The sequence below is a fragment of the Gopherus evgoodei genome, chromosome 3 (assembly GCF_007399415.2).
Source record: "Gopherus evgoodei ecotype Sinaloan lineage chromosome 3, rGopEvg1_v1.p, whole genome shotgun sequence".
In the NCBI taxonomy this organism is placed as follows: Eukaryota; Metazoa; Chordata; order Testudines; family Testudinidae; genus Gopherus; species Gopherus evgoodei.
In genome coordinates, this window is record NC_044324.1 from 137,065,966 (window position 1) to 137,084,934 (window position 18,969).

Here is an 18,969-nt window from a genome sequence, read left to right on the forward strand (position 1 = left end):
AAAGACAAAACAAGGGAAATCAAAAGACAAGCATTATTGAACCATAAAAACAGAAGACTCCTGACCAGTGACAATAAAGAGACTGCTGAGCTCACCCTCTCCAAACATCTACCAAGGATCCATTGTCCTTAGAAATTATTTAAGTTCAGTTCAGTGAAGTTGTGGCCACTTTCTAAATAAATGTGTCTCCTTCCTTACTGGTGTCCTCCCTCAGTAAACTACAATTGTATATCTACAAACAATGGCTGAGATGTTTCTAGCCATATTTGGAATTTGGAGATCCAATTCCCATTAGAAATTAATCACATTCTCTCTCTGGCCTAATGAATATTTAAGTCTATATACAAAGTGGAACAGCTCCAACAGGAGAGATTAAGAGACTGACTCAATAGGATAGTGGTTAGGGGAGAAAGACTTGAATCTAGGTCCGCCAGGTGAGTTCCCTAACCACTGAGATATTAGCTATTCTGAAGGTTGCCTCTCTGTCTGTCTTGTTTTTCACAGAGAATTTTGAAGTCTCAATTTTGGCCCAATGAGAAATGAAGCCTAATGCTGAATCCTCAATTTTTTTTTGCAAAATGGAATTCTTGTTTTCTGGCCAGCTTCAGTAATTGCCTGTGAAGTGTTCTGTGCTACTATTGTACAAAACAAGCTATATAAAAAATATACTACACTGTATCACACAGAATATTAGCGGGATGAAAGCTGATACCATAAGCAGGGGCACTCCCAATGAAGTGCATCAGAAAAGACCTTGTGTGCCAGATTGCAATGCTCATGTGGTTGCAGTGCTATTCACTCAAGTGTGTGAAGTTCTTTTAGTTTGCGTGCAAATCTGCACTGGTGGGTAAGTGGGCAGAAACTGTCCTCACACACAGCTGATACTCACTTTGCCATTCCCAAAAGAGCCAAGGAGAGAGGAGGGTACTGGGTAAAGAAACCACTTCCTTTCCCCACAGCAGTAAGTGAACAGGCTGGGATGGGAATTTACTGTAGTGGCATGTATGGGAGGGAACATCCCTGAAGTGTTTTCGCCCTCTTCTTTCCATATATTAGCATTGGACAAAGTACAGAGAAGGGCAACAAACATTATTAGGGGGCTGGAACAACTTTTATACAAAGAGAGATTAAAAAGATTGGGATTGTTCATCTTAGAAAAGAGAAACTAAGGGGAGGATATGATGGAGGTCTATAAAATCAAGAATGGTGGGGAGAAAATGAATAAGGATGTTATTTCCCTCATCACATGACACAAGAACTAGGGGGATAGCTCAGTGGTTTGAGCATTGGCCTGCTAAACCCAGGGTCGTGGGAGTTCAATCCTTGAGAGGACCATTTGGGGAACTGGGGTAAAAATCTGGGGATTGGTCCTGCTTTGAGCAGGGGGTTAGACTAGATGACTTCCTGAGGTCCCTTCCAACCCTATGATTCTATGAGGGGTTACCCAATGAAATTAATAGGCAGCAGGTTTAAAAAAAAACATGAGGAAGGGTACATCTTCACAGAATGCAGTTAACTTATGGAACTCATTGCCAGGAGATTATGTGAAAGCCAAAATGACAACAGGGTTAAAAAGAATTGTATAAGTTCATGGAGTACAAATCCATCAATGGCTATTAACCAAGATGGTCAGGGATATGCACCACATTCTGTGAGTATCACTGAACCTCTGATTGTCAGAGCTGGGACTCAATGACAGGGTTTGGAACATTTAATAACTTTGTTTATTTCCTCTGAAGCATCTGGCACTGGTCACTTTTGGAAGACAGGATACTGATCCACATAGATCACTGGTCTGACCCAGTATGGCCATTTGTATGCCCATGAGCCAGCTCATTGTCAGCTGTTTAGAAGTGCACTTTGTTTCAATAATGAAATTGTGTGATTCACATTTTCTTTATGCCAGTAAATAGGAAAGTTGAACGTAAAACTAAAAGCCTTTAGAATATCTCTCTTTTTACACCTTCTGAGGGTTGTATGTAAATAGACTAGGATGGATAAACTATGGGCTGTATGTAAACAGACATGGGATGGATAATCTGATTGGCTGATGTAGTTTAAAATGTACGATGCTGCTATATATCTGCTCATCAAATGTGAAGTATAATTAAAAGTGTCAGTACCTGCACAATTGGATGAACTGTGATTTTGTGCAAATCTGGCTGTGAAGGCTCCTGCACCAAAGTGGATGCAATGAAGCTGAATCCTCTAAAAAGATGATGAGCATTGGCACTGGGAGGAACACCAGGGGAATCTGCAGAAGAAACGAGGGTATGACTACATGAGTTGGACACCTAGAGATCAGAAGGAGAGTAAATGGTACAACATCTGCAGCAATGAAGGTCATCACTACCATCCAACAGCAAGCTCCACTAAATTAGCAGTCACACACTCATAGTCTCCATCATTATCTCAATGATGCATGCATAGATCACCTCCTCCTGCCCTGTATCTGAACACAGAGGGGAATATCCATGCATGGATCTCCCCTCTCCTGCACGGCAGTCCCTTGTTGCACAGCAGTTTCCACAGCACTATTACAACAGAGGGCACTCCACAAGTCTGGGGTCCATGCAGAGAGGGAAGGGGCTGGGCAGGCTGGGAGAAGTAGTGGGCAGATTGGGGCACTGCTCTCCCTTTGGCAGGGCCAGTTCCAGGTTTCTTGCTGCTCCAAGCAAAAAAAAAAAAAGGGGGGGGGGGAGGGAGGGTGGAATGCCACCACCAAAGCAAAAACAACAACAAAAAATGGGAGTGCTGCCGCTGAAGAGGGAGGGGGGAGGAAACACAACAAAAACCCAGAGTGCTGCCCCTTGAAAAGTGCTGCCCCAAGCACATGCTTGGAATGCTGGTGCCTAGAGCTGACCCTGCCCTTTGGCTTGTGGAAACTCCCCAGGGAAAAAAAACTACAACTCACGGCTGGACAGCTGATCTCCTATTTTATGAACTAATTGGGAACTGAATTCAAAAATCAAACAGTTCATAAAATTGAACATCTAAAATTAGAGTAGGTATGGTGCATAAGTTGGAAGGTGACAGACTGCTTGGCTTTCTTCTTGTCCTTCAGTCCAAGGCACTGAAACCACTGGAATGTGAAGGGATGTCAATGTGTTCTTCATCAACATCACTATTGTTACGGAGGGTCTTTATTCTCAGCTGTGAAAAGTGGTTCATGTAAAATGGTTGTTCAATTGAGGTTCTACTGAATTATTCCCTCCCTCCCCTGTCCCCAGAACCTTGCTCCTGAGGCCTGGGAATTGCCACAACCAGAAGGAGTGTAGAGAAGCAAGAATGGAGATGTGTTGTCTAGGTCAGGGCAGTGGGGAGAAACGACAGGTCTGGAGCAATGGAAGATGTACGGTGCCTCTGCACAGCTGGTTCCTGGCCTGGTTGAAATCTAGCAGGTTTAGGGGTGGGAGCAGTCACCTATTCCATGTGGGGATGGCGGGGAGGAAGAGCATGTAGGGTTGCCCCTGGATAGACCAACTGGACCAACTACTTTGAAAGGATCATCAGGGATATTTCTTTCCCTTAAGACCCTCTCTCATTGTAAAGCCCATGAAAGGGGTGGTTTCTGGGTCTTAAAAAGTTTAAATCCTTCTGCCCTTTGAGTCACACACCCATACAACATTCTCTGGTATCCAGCCCAAGAATTAACCTGTCATAGCAAGGAAAATAAGAATTACATTATATTTATCATTTTTAAAATGAACACTTATAAACATTTTTAAACAAAGCAAATAATAGGGCTCAGTAATATCTACTGGTACCGTCCCCTGGATTTTAACTAGATGGGAATTCTAAAACCCATGCTATTTTAGCCCACTTATTTTTTCCTCTTTCATTGTTTTTCTGATACTTCCTTCAGTTACAAAGCAAGCATTTTTCTACAAAAAGGTTAAGGAGCTAAACCTTCCTTACTAAAGTATCTCCTGGTAGAAAACTTGTAGGACATCCAGTTTCACCTGAGCAAAGGGCATACATCCCCCTAGGGCCAGGTATACATCTCTTGATTCTTGCGTGCAACCTCTGTTGACATCAATAGCAATGTTAATTGATGTCAATGGGCCTGGCATGCACAGTTGTTCATGGTCCTTAGTGCCCTGGAATTACCCAGCAAGGTAAACATTTCCCCTAGAATGCAGTAAGAATAATGAACAGAGAAAGAGATGCTCTAAACAGTTCTTCTGAGGTGTTGTATCAACCAGGCAAAGGTACTAGCAAGCTTCAACAGGACTTTATTTTTACAGTGGAAACCTCTTTTCCAAGCTGCAGCTGCACCGTCTGTAACTCTCACTCCGCCTCCTCAGCTCCTCCCCCATCATTCCTGATTCCTGTCCTTTCAGACTCCCAACAGCCAGTGCTCCCAGTTCTAATAATTACAAGCAACATCTAAACACCACAGTCCCTCCTCTCTTAAGAAACTTTCCCAATTAAAATAAACGTTGTTCTAACCACAGGAACAAATATGAAACAAGACACTATACTGTTGGCAGAAATAGTACACTGAAAATACTGTAGATACTACATAACATAGTCTCTAGTCCAGGCAGGTCATCATTTGGATCTGACAGGCTCTCTCTCAAGCCCTGGTTCCAGTGCAATTTCTTGTTGTGTTGGTTCTATAGTGAAGTCATCCAATGCAGACTGGGTATTGGCATAATTTCCCCTTGGTGCATAGGCTGGTGCAAGACAAGAAGCATTCCATATCCACCAATCAGAAAGTAGATAGGTGTAAGGTCCCTTCTTCTCTATGATTTTAAGAGGAGCTGTGAATTTATGGTCCCCTTTGCGTAAGATTCCAGGTTTTCGTATTCTAATGAAGGAACCACACTCAAACTTTGGTTTCTTAGCATCCCGCTGCTTGTCTGTGAAAGCCTTATACTTTGCTTGGTTCTGTTCAACTGTTTTTCTTACATCACCCTCATTTGGGGCATCAGGTCATGCTTTTAACAATCCAGCAATGTTCAGTTTAGTATTCATCCGTTTCCCATGCAGTAACTCTGTGGGTGATCTTTTCATTGTGGCATGTCATGTAGCCTGGTATGCTTGCAAGAAATTAGTAGTGAAGGGTATCCACAGTCGCCCTTCCAGTTTAGCTCTCTTTCAAACTTCTGTTAAACTGCTCAATTTCCCCATTGGCTTGAGGGTAATATAGGGATGAACTTCTGTGTAAAATGTTCCTCTCTGCTAGAAAAGTTTCAAACTCAGGGAAGTAAATTCACTAGCATTATGTGAAACCAGTTCTTTGGGGTTAGCTTCCCTGCTAAAAACTGAAGAGAGGAACTTAATTATTGTAGCAGAAGAAATCTGCGATGTAAACGCTACCTCAGGCCACTTACTGAAATAGTCTATTAAAGTGATGACATAATGACAGTCGATTGGAGTAGTATCAAAGGGTCCTACAATGTCAATCACCACTTTTTCCCATGCAGATTCAGGAAGAAGAGGCTATAATGGAGGGGTACATGTCATTGCTGTCTTATCATGCATTTGGCAAGTGACACAGGATTTTATGAGTGCCTCAGTTTGAGAGTCCATCCCTGGCCGTAATTTCTGTCGTACAGGCATCACATTATTCCGTATTTTAACTTTATGCATAAACCCATAAGCACAGCCGAGTTTCTCCTCAACCTGGTGTTGGGTCCCAGCTGAAACTGGTGTTTGTACCGCAAGAGTGCTTTGCTCAGGAAGATCAATTCGTCCATTAACTACCCTGAGATTTAGAGCAGCCAATAAATCTCTGCCAAGGATAGGAGTGCCTTTGTAGTCAATGTAGAACTCTGCAGTTACACAGCAATCACCAAAAGTAACTATTGCCAGCAGGCAGTCATGTACTGGAATATGTTTTTTCAAACAGCACACGGACTGAAGTTTGTGTTCAGTAAGAGGCACATCTTTAAAGTAATGAAAATAGATGGAATCAGGTAGTATAGATACTGCTGAGCCAGTGTCCAGCATTAACTGACTAGAGTGTGATTTTTCTGAGGGTATGGTGGAAATGTTTACAGTGCACTTTATCTGTTCTGGAATATGTGCAGTAGTGATTTTGTCCACGCTCAGCACAGTAACATCTGGTATTGTAGCTGCGTGCACCTGTTGATTGAACTGGCTATTGTGACATACTTTAGCAAAATACCCAATCTTTTTGCAATGATTGCACTGAGCTACTTTTGCTGGACATCCTGTGTAGCTTGCAAGATGTTGTGGGGATCCACAGCGAAAGAATGCTTTTACTGTATTTTGCATTTGCTGATTCAGTGGCTTTTTATTAGTTTTCCTTTTGCAATTGTTTGTCTGCAGTGATAGTAAACTTTTCTGCAAAGGAGTCGCAGCCTGGACTGCGCTTTCGTTATCTCTGCTCATTATTTTGGCTTCAGGTGTAGCTGACTCAATCTGAGTAGCAATGGTTATTGCTTTTTCTAGTGTAAGTTGTGGTTCTAGAAGTAAGCATTCTCTTACACGAAGCATGGTTGTTTCTTCAATGAGCTGGTCTCTAATCATCTCATCTGCCATATTCCCAAAGTCACAAGTTACAATCAGACTCCTCAGGGAAGCAATATACTGCATTATAGTCTCCCCTGGTTTCTGCTCACTCTGGCGAAAATCTGTAGCGATTAGCTACTACACTCACTTTTGGCACAAAAAAGTTCTTTAATGCAATGAGTGCAGGCTCATATTTATCATCTGCAAGGGGAAAAGTGTAAAATATATGCTGCCCTTCTGCTCCAAGGCCGTGGATTAGCAGAGCACGATTTCTTACTTCAGAAATCTCTGTAGCACTGATTGCAAGCAGGTAAGTCTCAAACATATGGATCCAGACAGTAAAAGCAATTGGAGGCTCACCTAGGCTTTGCAGAAAGGGTGCAGGTGGGTTCAGAGGCAGAAGATCCATCCTCGTCGCCAAAATGTTGTCTCAACCAGGCAAGGTACTAATAAGCTTCAACGGGACTTTATTTTTACAGTGGAAACCTCTTTTCCAAGCTGCAGCACCACCCTCTGTAACTCTCACTCCACCTCCTCAACTCCACCCCCTCCTTCCTGTTTCCTGTTCTTTCAGACTCCCAACAGCCAGTGCTCCCAGTTCTAATAATTACAAGCAACATCTAAACATCACATGAGGCCAGCATAGGACAAACATGTTAAGAGGAAATGATCTGCCCAACACTGTAGAGGTCAGTGCAGCCAAGGTTGCAGCTGGTATGTACTTCACCAGGGATCATTCTTAGCTTTGACATGAATTAGAAATAAACACACTGAGTCAGACCCATCTCCAGAGCGTCAGAAAGATCATGTTTGTTTGTTAAAATTATCTGAGCTGGCTGTTCATTGCTCAGCATATTGGAGAGTTCTCTCTTTCCAAAGTCTCACACTGAATCACCAGGCCTCATGCAAAATCAGATGCTGCACTGGCATATGCATCACATCAGTTGTACAAACCTGGTTAATACAAAAGTAGGAATGAACATTCTGGTGTAGGGACAGGCCCAAATCAAAGCCAAATCTGAACACACTTGAATTTTAGGAAAACTCAGCTGCTGCTCCAAACTCTATGACCCCAGTGCCTTTCTACTAAAAAGCTAACTACTAATCCACAGCCAATTTCTTCATCAAGAACTGCATTAATTATTTTGTTTTCAATATCAAAAGTTGACCACAACTAGCTAGTATGTCTAAAAACATGACTTTAATCTGTCCGCACTGAGTCTCTCAAATGCACATTGATCTCTCAAACTTAAAAAAAAAAAAATCATTTTGCACTTCTATAGCATCTTTCATAAGAAGATCTCAAAGTACTTTACAAACATCATTAACTGAGATTCACAATACTACTTGGGAGGTAAGCATTGTTATTCTTGTTTTACAGATAGAGAAATGGACATGGAGATGAAGTGACAAAGTCACACAGGATATCTGGCTCACAACAGAAACCAGGAATCCTGACTCCTTGTCTGTTCTATCCTAGACCACACAAAACAACTTCTGATGTAGCAATTATTCAAATGGTAAGTTATTGGGGCCAAAATGACATATAAATATTTTCCAGACAGGAGAACTCATTCAGAATGTAAAATAGCAGGTTATGCTTGTACTTTGTTTTTATTTCTCTCTGGCAGCCTCAATGAAACTCAGCAACAGAATTATCATGATCAAGATATAGGCCATCTTTATAGCACTGTCTGTTTGAGTTTGTCATTAGTGACAAGGTGGATAATTCTCAGGTCCGAATCATGACAGAAAGGAAACAACAAAACATGCTCCTGTTTGACCCCATTAGACATACAATGATCCTATGATTATGACAGTTTCTGTATAATATACTCTTCCAAGTGTAGATCTACACAGCCAAGCAGCGAGAAGGAGACCCAGGCACACATTTATGTAGTGTTTGTAAGGCTGCAGCCCCTTTTCTGCCTCCTCCAGAGGTTCTGGCTGCACTTTCTCCAATACCTCCTTGTATTTGCACACCTCATCCATGGCCCAGCAAAATCGTGAGACCTCCTTGTCAACCTCTCCTCCTGGTGCTGGCCAAAATGGCCATCCAGCAGATCAGGAGGAAGAAGTTTGATCAGGGTGGGGTGTAGAGAGGCTGCTCTAAGACTGTGGGGCCTGTTTCCATTCTCTTGTTGCTTCACATCTCTGGGTGGTGTCCACTGGCTCCTTGTATTCCTTGGAGGAGTTGTGGATGCTATTCTCTGCTTGATGTCCCCCTCTGGATCCCTCATTTTGGCCCTATGAGCTTGACTCCTGTCCCTGCATTCTCCTGTTTTGTCCCTCAAACTAAGTTGTGGTCTGGACTTTGCGGTTCCTCCACCTTGGCTCAAGCGGTGGGCCTTTAGTTTTGAGTGGGCCTACACCTTCCCCTCCTAATACCTGCAGTAGGTATACAGCCAGCTGTCTCTTTATCGGACACCACAGTATGCTGCAGTAGATCATTCGCATTAATCTGGGGATCAGAATGTTCCTGAAAGCAAAGAATTCACCTAAACATTGGGTGGACACAAGTATAATGGAGGTGGGCCCTGTCCAACCTTCACTACTTTGTTTTTTCATTTCATCACTGATGTATGAATTCATACAGTGGAGCACTTGAAGAACCCTGTAATATAATTTTATTATATAGGTTCTTAGAAAGTGGCACTCTTCAAAGCCCACCCTAGGGATAGTCAATTATTTTTTGTCAAGGTCCAAATTTCTTGGTCAAGATACAGCCAAAATCCAGGCTTCAGAGAAAATAATAAAACAAAAATGATAATAGGTAAATTTAAAAAATTGAGGGTCCATTCAAAAGCACCTGGGGGGGTCCAGATTTGGCCCACAGTCTGCCTATTGACTACTCCTGGCCTACCCTATTGCATTTAAGCAGATAATACTTAGTGCTTATTATACCTTTAAAATTCACATACACAAATATTTATCTGAAACTCTTTAATTCTAAGCAACCTCATATTGCACAAATCACTTATCCAGCAAAAATCCATTACCACAAAATCGCACTTGTCCAAGTATTTTTGATGTCCACAAAACATTTAGGACAAATTATATATTTATGTTGCAGGAAGGTCGCAAGTAGACACCATTTTATTTCAGGGAATAACCTGGATCCTAATGGATACACATCAATGACAAGAAACTACAAATTTGAACAGTAACTGATACAAATACTAGGCTTCTGTAATATAATTCCATTTACTGCTAGAACATAATCAATAACATTAAATTAAGATACAGTTATGATGATGATTAATTGTGAATAGAAGGCTAAAATTACATTACAGTAAAAGGGTGACATAATGACCCACAACACAGAAGCTTCATAGTAAACATAATAAACCACAACAGAGAAGCTTAATTGGTTTACAATTTCAACAGAGCCATAAGATGTACGGGCACCATGGGATTGTTCACCGTTTCCTTCTTTTTTTCTTAACAAAATAAATTATTTCAATAGAAAACTATTTTTTAGCAAAGATATGGTCCTGGGACAAGGACTACTGTAGATAGGCCTGATTTTTATTTATATGGCGGCTCCTTTACACTGCCCTGGAAGTGTAAAGGGGTCTTAAAGTGGCAACAGATCACATTTATATCCATTTTAAAATTATTGGGCCTGATTCTTATTTAGACTAAGGCTACATCTACTCTGCAAATGAAGGTGTGGCTGTAGCGTGTGTAGGCATACCTGCACTAGCTTTAATCTAGCTATCGAAGGTAACAAGAACAGTGAAGATGTGGTGGCACAGGCTTCAGCATGGGCTAGGAACTCGAATATGTACCCAGATTCCCTGGCGGGACTGTCCTGGGGCAGCTAGCCCATGCTGAAGTCTGTGCTGCCGTGACTTCACTACTATTGTTACCTGTGCTAGATAGATTAAAGCCAGCATCGGTATGCCTTCCTGTGCTGTAATCACATGAGCCCTGGTAGTGGAAGAGGGTCTTAATGTAAATGGGGCTCAGGCCAAATAATTAAAAAAAAAAAGAGTCCCCATGTAAGTCTGTTTCGCACAAAATATCAAATTGAATCTGACAGTTAATGGTCAGAAAATATCTGTGAACACAGGTAGTATAAACTATGTAACTCTGTTCATCAGCACACTTGTGCAAGACAGTGGTTTTCATGCCAATAAAACTGGCCGAGTGTGAACCCCAAAAGCATTTAGATGTATCTCACTTTCTTCAAACTAACTGCCAGAACACAAATCTCACAAGAACAGACTAGCTTGTGAAGTTTCCAGCATTTCACAGATGTGCCTCCAGGTTCCATAGAGATCTGAATTAAATGTACAAATAGTGCTGTAAAAATGTCTGGTACCCTACAGGGGATGCAGCTCTCCCTGGGCCTGCAACAGCCCTCAAGAGTCTGACTGTAGCAAAAAATTAGGAAGTGTAAAGGGGTGATCAAAATTAAGTGTTACAAGCATTTTTCACACTGTGAAAAGTTTGAGTCAAGCTTTGGGTGAAGGTTTGGATTATTTTTAAGAGAGAGGCCTTAGGCAAAACCACAATCAGTCCGAATCAAAACTATGGGAAAGTTCAGCTTTGGGTCCAAGTGCCATGACCCATCTCTAGTTTTATACTTATCAGAACTGATTCACTCATTTCTTATAATTCTGAGACAAGTTGAGGGTTGAAGCTTGAAGCCAGAGGCTGCAATTTTATTTTAATACTTAACTTTATCTTAACTTACCATCTTCAGAAGGCTTTACAAACAACAAAAAGTAACTCTTCGCGCTGGTAGGGTACATAGTTAAGTATTGTGTCCATTTTGCAGATGTGGAAACTGTGGCAGAGTGGTTAAATGATTTGTCCAAGGTCACAGAGAGTCAGTGTTGCAGCTGGGATTAGTGCTTAGGAAGTTACTGGTACCATTGTTGTCTGTTCAAAAGACTGACCTACAAGGGTGGTAACTGCCCTAAAATATACTGTCCGGCATATGTTATCGCTAGTCTGAAGTGGAAATTATGAATAAAAATAGGAATAACAGTTCCATCTGGAGCATTTATTGGTCATTAACCAGGTGGATGTTATGAGCCAAATTCTCAGCAGGCATAAATCCACTGGCTTCACTGGAGTTTTGCCAGCAGAGAATTTGCCTCTCCATCAGGGTTACCATTCATCAAGTTTCACTCATCAGAGTGTTCTAGGGCATTTCACAATTAAATCAGACAGAAGTGTAACACAGTTACATACTAACTTGCACAACCGTCAAATCCTTTGAAATTGTTGTCATTTAAAACGGTCATTTAATCTAACCAACCAAACAAAAAAACAACAAAAAACCCACCCCAAAATAAAAAATCAAACAATAAAAACTGCAATTTTTCTTTAGTTTTGGTAATATCAGGCACCTTTCCTTTCTGGATGACATACCCAATGACAAGTTGGAGAAGTAACTATGGGCTTGTTCCTGAGAAATGCTGAGCACTCACAGCTTCCTGCTGGCTTGACCCGACAAGGCCCACTGATTCCACAAAAGATCAGGCCTATTGACTTCAGTGGGGGTGGAGCTATTAACTGAAAATATCCATCACTTCTATTCCATCTCATTATTGATGCTAACCTGTAGGGGTCCGTGATGTGAACTCCGGGTCAAAATGAAACGTGTCTTCTGGCCGTCCCACTGCTGGTTTAAAAGGTGGCTTGATTTCTTTCCTATATAGTTTCTACAAGAACAATGATAGAGAACAGTTAGTGATATACATACCATAGCAGCCGTCAGGTCCAAGTGCAGGATCACACACTTCTTTAGCATGTCCTCTGTCAGGAGAACTATGTGCTACACTGGCAGGGAGTGATATACTTGAGGATGCAGCAGCTGCTCCTGCTGATTATATCCATGTCCTAGTAAGTCTTTGCCATTTTTAATTATTATGACCCAGGGTCTATACAAAATGCATCCTTTAGCTACAGAATGACACAAATTTTCAAGCTAGGTGTTCACCTGGGAATTGGCTGCTCTTCTAGGCTGGGCCAGGGGTTTTCTGAGGAGGCAGTGTGTAGGTTTGCAGACAGTTTCAAGTGGCTGGTGATGGGACATTACATGGGGAGAGCTCTGAGTTATTAGAGAGAATTCTTTCCCAGGTATCTGCCTGGTGGATCTTGCCCACATGCTCGTGGTCTAACAGATTGCCATATTTGGGGTCGGGAAGGAATTTTGCCCTGGGTAAGGTTAGCGGAAACCCTGGGGTTTTTCTCTTCCTCTGCAGCAAGGGGCATTGGTCACTTGCTGGTTTAAACTAGAGTAAATGGTGGATTCTCTGTAACTTGAAGTCTTTAAACCAGAAGTCGGCAACCTTTCAGAAGTGGTGTGCCGAGTTTTCATTTATTCACTCTAATTCAAGGTTTCGTGTGCCAGTAATACATTTTAACGTTTTTAGAAGGTCTCTTTCTATAAGTCTATAATATATAACTAAATTATTGTTGTATGTAAAGTAAATAAGGTTTTTAAAACATTTAAGAAGCTTCATTTAAAATTAAATTAAAATGCAGAGCCCCCGGACTGGTGGCCAGGACCTGGGCAGCGTGAGTGCCACTGAAAATCAGCTCACATGCCGCCTTTGGCACGTCTACCATAGGTTGCCTACCCCTGCTTTAAACCATGATTTGAAGTCTTCAGTAACTCAGCCTGAGGTTAAGATCTACTACAGAGGTGGGTAGGTGAGGTTCTATGGCTTGCGATGTGCAGGAGATCGTGATCATGATGGTCCTTTCTGACCTTAAATTCTATGAGTCTATGAATTTGCAGATGACAGTAGGAACCAAGCATTTGTGGCCTTTGTTAGGTGGTGCTGAGGGAAAGGGTCACTGTGTTATTAGTATTTATTATTTGGTAAGAACCAACAACCTGCTTGAGGCCATAAAAGACACAAAATAGAGACAGTTGCTGCCGCAAGCTGCTTACAGTCTAAACAGATGACAAGTTGGTTTCTTGTCATTTGTCATGACTGGAAAAGGAGGAGGGTGTGGCAGCTGGCTCGGTAAATCACAGGGAAGATGAGAACTTGCCAAAGAGAGATAGCAAGACGGTTCTGCAGATGGGCGGAGTCGTCCAGTTAAGGCACTTGCAGGTGAAACAGGAAACAAGGGATAATACTGGGGATTGGGAGATGGCATGTACAGATAAGCATTCCTGTGTAGGTGTGCTTGTGTTGGAGAGGAAGGGAGTACATATGGAAGACTACACTTGTAACCAGTAATAATAGCACTTTGCACCCCATACCACTTTCCACCCAAATATCTCATAGATGTTTTCCAGACATTAATGACTTAAGCCTCACAATACTCCCATGCAATGGGTAATTATATAAGTTTGATAGATAAGTAACCTGAGGAACAAAGTTTTTGGGTGTGATCCGAAGCCCACTGACATAAATAGAAAGACTCCTATTGATTTCAATGGGCTTTGGGTCAGATCCTCTATGAGCTAATCAAGACCACATAGTGTGCTTTATGCCAGAACGGGGAAAAGGGCTTCGATTTGACTCCTTGCCCTCTATTATCATCACTAGACCATATTCCCTCTTCTATCAGCATTGCTGTCTTCTGGCTTCAAAAGGCTGATCTGATTAAAGCAGAACACCCTCAATAATTAATATGTTTAAGCACAAATATAATGTTTGTATTAACCTTCAAGACACAATAAGAGCTGAGAGTTCAACTTCATTAGCGTTTGGAAAGAATATTTTAAGCTAACTCTTAAGAAATAAAACAGCTTCATAAATTAGCTGATTTTTCAAAATATTTAATGGAGCTGATCACATGCTTTTCCCCATTCTTCACATGCAGGAAGGTTCTCCGTAATGTATGGTTTCTGTAATGGGTGAATTACTCTAATATATGGCATGTGTTATCATAGTCGGGGGAAAAATTCACTTTGCTTCCCTAGCCAAAGAAAGGATTTCATTACATATGTCTCAGTCTTTTATTGTCTGTTTATTCTTTTTCCCCCCAAATAAATAAATTAAAAAAACTTTAAAAAAGAATGATCATGTTGGTCTGTCACAGAAAGATATAATTGACTAATGTTAGAAATCATGGTGAATTACACAGAACCATGCAGAGTTACTAGCTGTGTAAAGAGATTCTATTGTTTTCCTTGGATTCAGGGTGATGAAACAACTTCAGTGTGTCACAATAAAGGGAAGTTATTTACCTTGCTGTAACTGGAGTTCTTTGAGATGTGTGGTCCCTATCTGTATTCCACGGTGGTTACGCATGCACTCCATGTGCCTGAGACTGGAGAATTCTTTCAATTAGCATCTGTTAGTCCATGTCTGTGCTCCTGCTTGCCTCACACGGCGTGCTGAGGTTGTAAGGGGCAGGGTAGACTGCTTCCCTTGTTCCTTCTCTATTGCAAATCTAGTCATGATTGAAGCAGAGGGGAAGGAGAGCTAGTAGCGGAATACAGATAGGGACCACGCATCTCAGCAAATTCCAGTTATAACAAGGCAAGTAACTTCTCTTTCTTCTTTGAGTGCCAGTTGCTATGTGTATGCCACTGTGAGTGCAAGCAATATTCCCAAAGATGCAAAGGTTAGATCTGGGTCCACTGGCAGTGCCAACAGATTCGTGGATAGGAAATCGGGGCTAGTGAATTGGGTGGGGGATAGACTTCTCCCAAAGTCCTGGATTCCCACAGGCATTTGTATCTCTCTGATGAGGATCGGTCCTGATAACAAAGGAAATTGTAGATCTGGGAGGTCAAACATATAGTCCAGAGTGGTATAAATCACCTGCACCTTTGGAGGTTGTGTCTTGTCACTCTGTGCCACCTTAATAGGTATAGATGGCAGTTCCTTATGTGGCCATGAAGGTACCACCGGTGATTGAGTCTCCATCTGTGCAGTTTTTGTCAGTACCAGTGGTTCCTCGTCCTTCCTATCCCAGTGCTTCATTTTAGGTGGCACCACAGTTAGTGTCCAAGTTGATGCAGATGCTGATACAGAAGAAATCTTGCTTCTATGAGTCTTTTGAAGATGCCATTAAGTTTTAGGAGGGCCTCAGATGTTATGAATTGAGCGTGAAGGCTCACCTGACTTGTAGAAGGTTGGTGACGGATCTCTCCTCTTTGAGGGTCTAGAAGTGGATCTGCTTTTACATCTGTGAGAGTGCCCCTTACTCTCATAAGGGGGCCCAACCAAAGGGTCCTTCCCGCTCCTGTCTCCACTCTGGAGTCAGACTAGCACTGGAAAGCATGCTTCTTGCTAACCTTGGCCAATGTATAAGGTGCTTCCAAAGCTGAAATTCTCATGCTTTCCACGTTTGGTTGGGAAAAGAGTGGCAGGTACTGCACTTAGCAGAGATGTGAGCATCTCTGAGGCAGCAGAGGGAACCCTGGTGGCTGTTGCTAACTGAACGGGAGTGGGGGCAGGAGACACAGTTTCTGAAGTCCGATATGCTGGGCAAAATTTAAGTACCCCGCCAAGTGACTAGGAGAGTTCCCAAGGTGGGGATTCTAACACTGGGTAACTGGGGAGCTATAAAACACTAACAATTAAAATTCCTGAGAACAGCATCACTTGAATATTTACAGGAGAAGAGAACAATCAGCTCTGGACACTGGAGGATTCCAACTCAAGCCATGCAGCAGTAAGAAGGATCTGGAGAGGTGGTTGGTCTGCCCTGCCCCTTATGCTCTTGGTGTGAAGCCTGAGGAGGGCAGGGGTGCTGTCATGGAACAAGAGACTTACAAGAATTCTCTGGTCTCAGGTGCATGGAGCACATGCATACCCACAGTGGAATACACATACGGACCAGCACTCAAAGAAGAAAGAATGATATACTCAGGCATACAGGTTTGGATAAGCATCCAAGCTTCTGTATGTTTATCAAATCCCCAAACGTTCTGAGGCTCTGACAGTTATTATAGTCAGATTAATTCACATCTAATTCACCAGAATGCACACAGAGGCCTCTAACAGTTTGAGGACTCTTTGCTCCTAGAGCTCCAGTTTGTTTGGAGAATTAACCCTGACATTTTTTGCAATTACCTATTTCATATTTTCGACACTAGGCTAGGAAACCTGTCAAGATTTTGCTTAGTTTGACAGGTGAAAAAATATATTATGTAATTGAGGGCTTATTGAGGGCATATCTATTATACAGAGATGCTTTTTGTACACAGCTTAATACTGGAGCTGGTCAGGAATTTTCTGTCGAAATTTTTTTTTTGACAGAAAATGCAGTTTCTGCAAAAATCAAAATTTTTGGCGGGAATTATTTTGAAAATAATGTGTCAATTTTCCATCAGGAAAATCTAAACTAAATATTTCATTTCAAGTTGTTTTTGGTCAGTATGACTTTACTTTGGGTATGCTTCAGCTGCCACAGCACCTCATGGGAGCTGTACTTTGGATGCCTCATACCCCCATTCTTCTCTATGGGGTGAGTTCCATGGCTAGACTACACTTCTATGACACACCACAGTCTCCCCTTTGGTTGAACCAACACCATGCCTCATGGAACTCACGTGACCATAGCGCACCATGGGTGATGTAGTATCACCAGAGAGCCTGGCCCACATCAGGAAATGAAGGTATATGAGACATAAATTCAGCTCCCATGAGTCACTGTGGCATCTCAGGTTAAGGCTGAACCAAGTTGAAATTAAACATTTTGATTTGGAGATGTCAAATCATTTAGTTTTAGTTTCTAATAAAAATGTAGAAACAAAATGTTTTGAACTGAAATTTTTCAGAACTTTCCATTCTGCCAAAAAATTTGATAGCTAAATTTTTTGTCCCATTATTTTCATTTTTAGAATTATCAGAATTTCCCACAGGCTGGACATTCTGATTTTAGTACCAGCTCTACTTAAGTGTTGCTATTATGTTTTGTTAATATCTTTGCCTTCAGTCCCTGTTGCAAACTTGGGTGGTCACTGGACATTTCTTTCGCTGTGATGCATGTAATGAGCTGGCAATAAAGTGTTTGGGACTCACATCTGTCCCTCATTATTCATGAACAGTTATCACAATTCATGTTAAATGGATACATGAAAGAGATACAGATGTAAATGCCCTATGCATGCATCTGGCAGATATCAAGAAAAAGAAAATGATTTAATTTAATTAAGAACTATTTAGTAATTTCCTGCACTGAGTCGAGTGTCTTTGATGAAGAATTAAGTTATTCCTTAGACACCTTCCAGAAATAGAAAGATGCTGCTCTCTGCAGTGACACACTTGCAGGACAGGAATAAACTTCCTTGATACATATATACCTGTCACAGCAAAATCCAACAAACAGACAAAAGGCTGAGCTATCTTTTAAAATGTTAGCCCTTAACAACACTAATGACAAATGACAGAAAGGGCACCAGAATTCACATCCCTGGATCAGCTTTTGCTGTTGATAACATCTATAATTAATTTATATTGTGAATTTAGTTTGACCTTTATGTTGAAAGTGTGTTCTGGTAAAGAAAACAGAGGGAGTAGGAAAGAAAAAGAACTCCTACCCTATCAGCCAGATCTGATGAAAGGAATGAAATTCACTGCTACTTTATATATGAATCCTACCCGTGATGAATAGAGTCCTAACTCAGCCTTTTTTTCTAGATCATCTGATGACAAAAAGAGATATTCATGCCCATCTCTTCTGACTGAGGGTTGTACAAAGGGATTTCATAGACCCAGTGAAAAGCCAAAGCTTCTGTAAGCACAATCTGCAAGGGGAAAATAATAAGAAAAAGCATTTGGAACCCAAATTCTGCCCTCAGACACACTGCTGCTTTTAAATCAGCTGAAGTCAATGGAAGTGGTGTTTATTTGTCTTGGGGAACAAATGGGTCCTAAACTTTGTAGAAACTGTAGGCACATGAATTGCTGTGAGAGTTGGGCACCTAACTCCCTCAGACTCCCTTAAAATCTCAGCCCAGACCTTTACTCTGAAACAATGTCAATTTATTTAAAGGAGAATCTACCAAATTTGTGCTGCAGTGGCCTGATGGATGTTTCGTAGCACTGAGGTGGAGATTTGCAGAAGAGATGCCTTTGTCTGGGTCACCCTGGAAAGTGCAGATTTAGGACCCTGTTACTGCAGTGAAAGTAACAGTAGTATGGAGGCTTTTACAAAGATTGGCCAGTGCTACAATTTTGGCTTTGGGATAAACACTATGGACCAGATTTTTCAGTCTGTCAAGTTCACTATGTGTTGTTTACACAATGCAGAATGCACCTAAAGTGACAGTGGATTTGCTCTAGAGAATTGCCCTTGTGTAGGGGGAATCTCTGTTGGCATCAAGCTGATGAAGGCTGCTCTGCTTCCTCCTGCACCAGAGCCCTCCCTCTTCCTGAAAGTGGAGGCAGGGTGGGTGTCTGGGTGAGGAGGCATGGCAGATCTAGGTTCCATTACATCTGATTCTCCACTGGCATAAGGTCCCTGAAGGACTATACCTCAGTGGTATATGTTAAATCTGCCTCTCTGCAGCTACACTTTACACTGGGGCAAAGCAGCTGAGATTCAAGGAGC

At 41.8% G+C, this 18,969-nt stretch overlaps 1 protein-coding gene across 1 annotated transcript in view; it reads right to left on the reverse strand.

The window, feature by feature from the left end:
* The window catches only part of RPS6KA2 (ribosomal protein S6 kinase A2), a 449,145-nt gene that overhangs the window by 44,101 nt on the left and 386,075 nt on the right, over positions 1-18,969 (reverse strand). The window contains 2 exon segments of the mRNA XM_030556734.1: positions 2,124-2,254; positions 12,059-12,161. Of these exon segments, the coding sequence (XP_030412594.1) occupies positions 2,124-2,254; positions 12,059-12,161 (234 nt within the window).